The sequence below is a fragment of the Coptis chinensis genome, chromosome 6 (genome assembly GCF_015680905.1).
Source record: "Coptis chinensis isolate HL-2020 chromosome 6, ASM1568090v1, whole genome shotgun sequence".
NCBI lineage: Eukaryota > Viridiplantae > Streptophyta > Magnoliopsida > Ranunculales > Ranunculaceae > Coptis > Coptis chinensis.
Genome location: NC_141461.1, coordinates 38,079,909 through 38,089,172, shown reverse-complemented (window position 1 = coordinate 38,089,172; position 9,264 = coordinate 38,079,909). Strand labels below are relative to the sequence as shown.

General features: G+C 38.1%; 1 protein-coding gene across 1 annotated transcript; it reads left to right on the top strand.

The window, feature by feature from the left end:
* Positions 1–8,453: 8,453 nt before the first annotated feature.
* Positions 8,454–8,966, top strand: LOC147492864 (uncharacterized). The gene has a single exon (XM_086567672.1). The coding sequence runs from the start codon at positions 8,454–8,456 to the stop codon at positions 8,964–8,966; it is 513 nt and encodes a 170-aa protein (XP_086423798.1).
* Positions 8,967–9,264: the final 298 nt, after the last annotated feature.

Here is a 9,264-nt window from a genome sequence, read left to right as displayed (position 1 = left end):
AAGAAAGTACACCAAACAACAAAGGTCAGTCCTCATAGACAGGGTCCAGTAAAAAGACTTCCTCCACATCAGGGGACATTAACTCGTGGAAATGTTTTAACCTTTGGCCATTGACTTGAAAGGTATTGTTGTCCTTGGGATTTACCAAGGTGATTGCCCTATAAGGGGTGACTTCAGAAACCAGAAAAGGACCAGACTAACGAGTTTTTAATTTCTCAGGAAAAATATGTAGATGGGAGTTGTAAAGTAAGACTTTTTGACCTACCACAAACTTTTTGCGCAAGATTTGTACATTTCATATTAGCTTTATAATCCTTTGCGAGATCATAAGAATTGCTACGGATTTCTTCAAGCTCATTCAATTGCAACTTGCGCTTGACACCCGCCTCATCAAAATTGAAGTTAAGGCTTTTTATAGCCCACATAGCACGATGCTCCAATTCAACGGGAAAATGACAAGATTTCCCAAATACAAGTCTAAAGGGCGACATACCTATAGGAGTTTTGAAAGCAGTCCTATATGCCCATAAAGTATCAGTTAGACACTTCGACCAATCTTTCCTATCAAGATTTACAATTGTTTCTAAGATTTTTTTGATTTCCCTATTAGAAACTTCTATTTGTCCGCTAGTTTGTGGATGATACGGAGTTGCCACTTTATGTGTAACTTCATACTTTTTTACTAAAGACGCAACAACTCTGTTGCAAAAATGTGTTCCACCATCACTAATGATGGCTTTAGGAATGCCAAATCGACAGAAAATGTACTCCTTAACAAAAAACACAACTGCCTTATGGTCATTGCTACAGCAAGCCATGGCCTCTATCCATTTGGACACGTACTCCACGATAACTAAGATATAAATGAAATCATGGGACACAAGAAAAAGGCCCATGAAATCAATGCCCCAAACATCAAAAACTTCTACCACCATGATTGGATTTAATGGCATCATATTATTCTTAGTGATTCGCCCAAGTTGTTGGCAACGAACACACATCTTGCAATGCACTTGTGCATCTTTGAAGAGAGTAGGCCAATAAAACCCACATTGAAGAATTTTAGCAGCTGTTTTCATACCACTAAAATGTCCACCACACTCTTTGTCATGGTAGAATAAGAGAACCTCATTATATTCCCACTGGGGAATACAACGACGAATAATCTGATCCACATAATACTTAAAACGGTAGGGCTCATCCCAGTAGTATAGCTTAACTTTGGCCAAGAACTTCTTACGTTCATTTCTTGACCAATCATCAGGAAAAATATCAGACGCTAAATAATTCACAATGTTAGCATACCATGGTGCAGAAAAAGTAGCATACATATGCTCATCAAGAAAAGAGTCCGGTATGGACTCAGAATCACTATCATCGTCATTTGTAAGTCTAGATAAGTGGTCGGCAACTACGTTTTCAACCCCTCTTTTGTCCTTTATTTCTAATATGCACTCTTGTTGCAGGAGAAGAATCCATCGGATTAATCTCTGCTTAGCATCCTTCTTTGCGAGAAGGTACCTAAGGGTTGCATGATCCGTGTAAACTAGAGTCTTAGAACCAATCAAATAAGGATGAAACTTATCTAAAGCATAAACGACAACTAAGAATTCTTTTTCAATAGTTGTATAATTCCTTTGAGCATCGTTTAAAATTTTACTAGCATAATAAATAACGGTGGATTTATTATCTAGTTTCTGTCCCAAGACAACACCAACAACATAATCGCTAGCATCACACATGAGTTCGAAAGGTTTAGACCAATCGGGAGGCTGTATAATGGGTGCAGAGGTTAAGGCGGCTTTTAAAGTTTCAAAAGCCTATTTACAGATAAAATTAAAATCAAAGATGGCATCCTTTAAAAGCAAATTAGTCAAGGGCCTAACTATTTTTGAAAAATCTTTGATAAAACGCCTATAAAAACCTGCATGTCCTAGAAATGCTCTAATATCACGGACAGTCCGTGGTATGGGTAAAGTTGCTATCTTATCTAGTTTGGCCTTATCTACTTCGATGTCATCACTAGATACAATGTGACCTAGCATTATTCCCTTTTTCACCATGAAATGACATTTTTCCCAATTCAAAACTAGACTCTTCTCTTCACACCGTGTCAAAACCTTAGACAGGTTAGACAGACAGTCAGTGAAAGAATCTCCATAGATAGAAAAATCATCCATGAAAACTTCCATGAAGTGTTCTACTATGTCACTAAATATATGAAGCATACACCGCTGGAAGGTACCAGGAGCGTTACAAAAGCCAAAAGGCATTCGTTTATAGGCGTATGTTCCAAAAGAACATGTGAAGGTAGTTTTTTCTTGGTCATCAATATCAATAATAATTTGAAAATAGCTAGAGCAGCCATCCAAAAAATAGTAAAAAAACATGACTAGCTAGACGTTCGAGCATCTGATCTATAAAGGGCAAAGGAAAATGATCCTTTCGTGTCATGGCATTTAATCGTCTATAATCGATACAGATTCTCCATTTCATAAGACCATGCGTTGAAACATATTCACCCTTGGCATTACGTACCATGGTAATCCCTGATTTCTTAGAGACTACATGAATGGGACTTACCCATTCGCTATCAGAGATTGGGTATATGATACCCGCATCAAGTAACCGTAAGACTTCTTCCCTGACCACCTCTTTCATGGCAGGGTTCAAGTGACGCTGAGGTTCGTGAGAAGTCTTTGCGTTATCCTCCAAATGGATATGATGAGTGCAAACATTAGGAGCAATTCCCTTAATGTCGGATAGGGACAAACCAATCGCAGAACAATATTCCCTAATCACCCTAATCAAACGTGCTTCTTCCTCCTTAGATAACAAAGATGATATAATTACCGGATGACTACCATCCGAATGAAGTTGAATATATTTTAACTCAGAAGGAAGAGGTTTAAGCACCGGGGTGGAAGGAATGTCAATAAATGCTTCTAGAGGGTCCTCATCTTGAGTAATGAATACTTTCTTAGGCAGCAGGTCTTCAAACTCAGTAGATGGAGCAACAGAAGGGTCTAGGATAAGTGTAGACTCGAAGATGGTGTTGACTTCCTCTAAATGGGAGTCATCGGCGAAATCTGAACTTCCAAAAGAAAGGAATTTATGCATTTGGTTTTCTGGAAATGTGTTATTAAAATAATTTTGAGCTAAGCTCTCGATCATGCTAACCTCCCCATCTACAGACGAATCTGGTAACTATTTTATCATTTTAAAATCATTTACCTCAACAGAAAGATGCCCAAAATACAAAGACATCGAACCATCGCGGCAGTTTATGAGCGTGTTGGCAGTTGCCAATAAAGGACGGCCTAAAATAATTGGAACATAGTCGTTAGCGACTTCTGTACCGAGGATAACAAAATTAGTAGGATAGTAGAAATCCTGGACCTTAACAAGCACGTTTTCAACCACACCCTTAGGGTACTTAATAAATTGATCTGTTAATTGCAACGTCATTTTAGTAGGTTGTATCTCTTGTAGACCTATTTGTTTGTATAGATAATATGGGAGTATGTTAACACTCGCCCCCAGGTCTAGTAAAGCGGTCGTCGTGTGGGAATCTCCTAAGGTGCATTGTACAGTAGGACGACCAGGGTCCTTGTACTTAACGATTCTATTATGTTCTGATAAAGTTGGAAACTGTTTAGTTAAAAAGGTGTCTTTAGGAATATTGGTCTTACGCCTAGTAGTGCACAACTCTTTGAGAAACTTAGCATGGTGAAGTAATTTTTTAATCGCTTCGAGAAAAGGTAGGTTTATCGTTAGATTTTTAAAAACTTCCTTAATCTCCTTAAAATTTGTATCCTTGTTTACCATCGCTAATCTCTGGGGAAACGGTGGTTTCTCTCTATATTTAGCATATGGATCAATAGGATGTCTAACCTTGGCTCTCTGTTTCTTAGGCTGTGGTTTAACTGGTACCTGTACAGGGGTAGGATCTTTAGTTTGTATTTTGGTATCTAGTTTAATATCCAGTGTCGGGACTACTGGTGGGGTAACTAAAGGCATAATTATGGCGTTATCAACCACTCTGCTAGAACGGAGGGTGGTGATGGCATTTAGCTCACCTACGTTTGCATTTTCCGTACTAGTGTTACCGTTTACCTCAAAGGCTGTGTTTGTTGTTTTAGGATTAGGTATCGCTTGACCTAGAAACACACCTTTGGATTGTACTTTCTCTTGTGCTAACTGCTGTAAAGAAAGTTGGATAGCTTGTAAAATCTGTTGTTGGGTTTGCATAAAGGCGTCGAAACGATCCGGTTATGGAGGAGTGTTAGCTATAGGTTGTGTGACAGGAACCATGTCACGTTGATTATTAATGGGTGGATTTTGATAGTTATTATTTACCGGAACGATACCTTTATTAGCATTATAATTATTATTGTTATAATTATTATAATTATCCTGACCTTGTCCTTTCATGGTGGAGCTTGGTTGTTATAATTATTATAATTACCCTGACCTTGTCCTTGACGTGGTGGAGCTTGGTTGTTATAATTAATGGGTGGATTGTAATTGTTTGCTGGCCTAACATTTTGATTATTATACCCTGGAGGTGTTACTTGTTGATTATTTCTCCAACTGAAGTTGGGATGTTGTCTCCAAGGGGCGTTAGGAATAGGATAACTTTTAATTGAGCAAACATTATCTTGTTGTGATGTTTGTTGTTCATAAGCGAGAGGACAATAGAAGTCGGGATGCTCTGGACTCAAACAGAAATTACATGGATTGGAGTTGACGTTCATGACGGGGATAGGTTTTTGTTGAACAGAAATAGCCTCTACCTTTTTAGTGAGAGATTCGATTAAATTTTTAAGTTCAGGATCGGATTTCATCTCAAACATACCGACGGCCTTAACTGTTGTAGAAGAACTAGCGGAGCGGGAGATATCGTCACTACCCCCCAGTTATTATTACGCTTTGTTTGATCTTCTAAAAATTTATAAGCCTCCTCGAGGCTCCTTTACTGAGGAAACTACCCCGATTCATTATGTCAAGGACTTCTTTATGGTGGTGTAAAAGTCCTCTGAAAAAGGCACGAACTAACATGTCTTTCGCGAGGTTATGGTGTGGACACTCTATAAAAAGATCGGTGAAACGATTCCAAGCCTCTGAAAATGATTCATGAGGATTCTGTTGAAAGAAATGAATCTTGGAAAGCATTTCATTTTTCTTCAATGGTGGGTAAAAATGTTCCATAAATAGTTGAACAAGTTTGGCCCATAACTCCACAGAATTAAGCCCTTGGCCAATTGGGCAGTTAACCAAGACGCCGCCTTATTGGCTAAGGTGAAAGGAAACACCCTCAGTTTAATTTGTTCAGCACCAACCGTAGGATGGTGGAATGTAGTAAGGACTTGGTCAATCCTACGTATGTGCTGATAAGGTTTTTCATGGTCTAACCCTTGAAAAATGGGTAACAAATTAAATATATTTGGGGGGATTCGGAAATCCCCCACTGGGTCTGATAGAACGATACAAGATTTTAGGCTATCATTCAAGGCTTTGTAAAAGTCAGAGAGAGGAGACTCTCTTTCTTCAACCATTATATCAGGTGTGGTGTGTGGTATGCTAGCTAGAGGTGTAGTGAGTGGTATACTAGAAATGCGTGTTTGTTGACGTTGCCAGTTGATTACATTAGGCGTTTTTCTTCTACCTGACCTTAATCTCATGCAAGGCTAAGACCAATCTTAACTAATCATGAGAACACTCAAAACAATCCTAAAATGCTAGTATAAACCTCTAACAGGAGATGCGAGGAGTGGAAGAAAGAAGTACCTGAATGCCTCCTTGCTTTGCTTATGAATAACGTCTTGTATACGCAGACCTCAGTGTGTGTAACAAGTTAGAAACACTGAATAACTTGAAGTAATGGTAATTTGAACTAACTAGTGAAAATTGGGCTTTTCCAGAAGAGGGCACGGGTCGCGCTCAAGTCCAACTCGATTTTAGGCGCTTCAGGGCGGGGGGCGCTCGAGTTTTGCCTTGGTAGGGCGCGTGTCACGCTCAAGTCCAATTCGAGTTCCAGGCGCTTCAGCCTCAAATTTAGCCTTGTATGGCTGTCGCCAAGTTTAATTTGAGTTCCAGGCACTTCAGCCTTGCGGGCTTGGCTCGAATTTAGCCTTGTATGGGCACGGGGCGCGCTCAGGCTTGTTCTTTGAAAAACGTTTTTAGTTCTGAACCAAACAATCACTGTTAGAAGCAAACAAGGGTGGGTGGGTTTAATGGGACTTTGAAAAGACTAACAATACTAATGAAAACAATTCTAAACGGAACTAAGATGATAGCGACGCCTTTTGATAAAAAGTAAAATGATAGTTTTACCTACGAATAAGTAACGAGACTCAAACGTAAGTAAAACTAAACTCTTTTAGACTATGTTATCAAAGTTTTCTACACTCTCGATGCTATCGCAATAGAGTTGGAGTAGAAGATTCGTTCCACTCCTAGTTCTTTAGAATTCAATGTTTTCTAAGATTATCGGTCTATCCAAAGTTAATGAGAGTAATGTGGGAATTATACTATGATGAAAATTATACTAACAAAATACGATAATTCAAACTACGAAATTTCTAATTTGACTGTATGATAAGGAATTAGGGGGGATTGATTCCACTTTAACTCGACTTAATTAACTAGCGAAGATTCGTCGTGATCCAAATTTCAATGCTTTCGCATAACAAAATGGTATTTCTAATCCCTAATTATTCATGACAATATCTACCAAATAATAACTAGCATGTGAAGAAATCAAACCTATTCTCATGGTGAACTAATTATTTTCTAGAATTGAATAGATTATCACGACGATTTCTAAGCTAGCAAAAATCAAGTTTTCATCAAGGCTTCCTCAAACCCCTCTAATGAAGGTTTAGCCTTGAGACATTAAACTATTATTTCTATATAAATTTAAGCAAGACATGATATAAAGATTGTAAATTTATTAATTTGAACTAATCAAGAATTCAAAACTAGATTAACAACTAAGAAATTATCGATAACTAAATGATTGAAATTAGATCTAAGTGATTTAATACTTAAAACTAGATTATGAGTAACAACTAACTTTATTAATCAATAAACTAAATTGAGATGAAAACTAAATAGTGATTCTAAATAATAATCTAACTTATTCTAACTAATCTATTGAAATTGAAAAACTAATTAACTGAATGCATACAAATCTAGATCTAAAACAAGCTATTCAAACTAATTAATGGAGTCTAAAACTAGATCTAAAATTATTGGCTAATGGCTACCTAAAAACTAGAATGCTTAAGAGTTAAGTCTTGTGCCTTCAAATGGAGGAGACCAGATCCATATTTTCGTGCATGAGCTGAGGAGCCATGTTTTGGGCCGGAAAATCGAGCCCAAAACCCAATTTCTTCAGTCCACAGAGGCCTTTTCAGTTAGATTTGATTTCAATAGATGTTTTGTCCACTTTTTCTCCTTTGATTGGGTCAAGGCTTAGACCATTGGAAAGCTCTTTCCGAGCCGGTCGTTTTGACAAAGTTAGGCCCAATTCTGAGGTCTGAGTCTAAAGATATGGTATTTAGAAGTTCTGCTGACTTTTGTGCGCTGTTTCTGCCCGCGTTGACTTTGACTTTTCAGCTTTGATCGGGCTTTAAAAGGCTTTTTCTCCTTGAATCTTGGCCTTTAATCACAGAACTTCTTAGCAACTAACCCTTGCTCCTTTGTCTCGTTAAAGTGACACATTTCTCCACATAATTGACTCCAATGCCTGAAATACATAAAAGCAAGTAATCAACACTAACTCTTATTTATTACTCACATAATTGGTCTAAAAGTATTATTGTTAAGGGATTAAAACTACAGTTTTGGGCTCTTATCAAGATTGAGGAGAGATTCCTCACCAATTATGGTCATCAAAGGGTAAAGCCGAAGTAGGTATCAGTTTTATTCTAATTGAAGCAAGGAAAGAAGAGTCGTTGAAGGACTTTTTGGCTCGATTCAAGGCATAAACTCAATCATTAGAGAGGCTTTACGAGTCTAAAATGATAGCTATTATGGCTTTCCAAATAGGTGTGATACCAGGATCAAATATGCACAAATATCTCTTGTGAAAAGAAGTCAAGATCGAGGCTACAGGAGTTGTATGACAAAGCTGATAGAGATATCAGGGTGGAAGAAGGGATACAAGCAGCTACGATACAAAATGTGTTGCAAGTATCGGAAAAGAAAGAAAGGGATAATGGAGATCGACATGAGAGTCGAGATTCCTCGAGATCAGATCACAAAAAGCCTCAGGAAAATTATACAAATCGGGATAATCAACCACAACAAAGAAGAAGGTATGAAAAAACATTGAAAGAGGAGCTGGATCTCAAAAATTTATCGCCATCAATACCACACCTGAAGATATCTTAAGGAGGGTGGTGAAAGAAGATTTTGTGATATGGCCCAAGTACACTCTCAGGGAGATGAAGGGCAGGTCTTATTGCCAATTTCATAAAATTGAGAACCATGAGGCAAACAAATGTTTGCAGTTGTTGAAAGAAATTGATAGATTGATGAAAGATGGAAAGTTACGAGAATTCAGAGTTGATGTCAGACCAGCAGAGACTACTACCATACATGAAAATCCCCTTGGAGTAATCAATATGATCTACAAAGGGGAGATACCTCAGAAGAAAATTATTCGAAATAAAATAAGAATGATATCGACGGTGAAAGAAGTTCTCAAGGTCAATGTCGAGCCTATCCCCATAAATCAGAATTTGGTATCGGCTAGCATTCCAGGAGGAATTATGTTCGTTCTAGATGACTTATCAAAGGTGATGTTGCTGCATGATAACACATTGTTAATCACTTTGCGTATCTTTGGCTATGATGTACAAAAGATATTGGTGGATTGTGGTAGTTCTGTGAACATTTTATTTTGGAAAGCGTTCACAGGCATCGGTCTCGATGAGACTCATCTAAAGGCACCATAGTTCAGCCTGTACGAGTTTAATTGAAGCTCTACTAAGCCTACTGGAGAGATAAAATTGCCAGTTAGAGCTGGACCTCAAACTGTGATGACAAAGTTTGTACTCATCAAGCCCCATTCCTATCACAATGCAATCTTGGGAAGGAAATGGATACACGACATGCGTGTTGTGCCTAGTACATTCTATCAAGTCATCCGATTCCCAACAGCGTATGGATTACATGAAATCAGGGGGGATCAATCAGAGTTTGAAAAGTGTAATTTCGTAACTGTTAAAAGTATGATGAAGGGAAAAAGCCAAG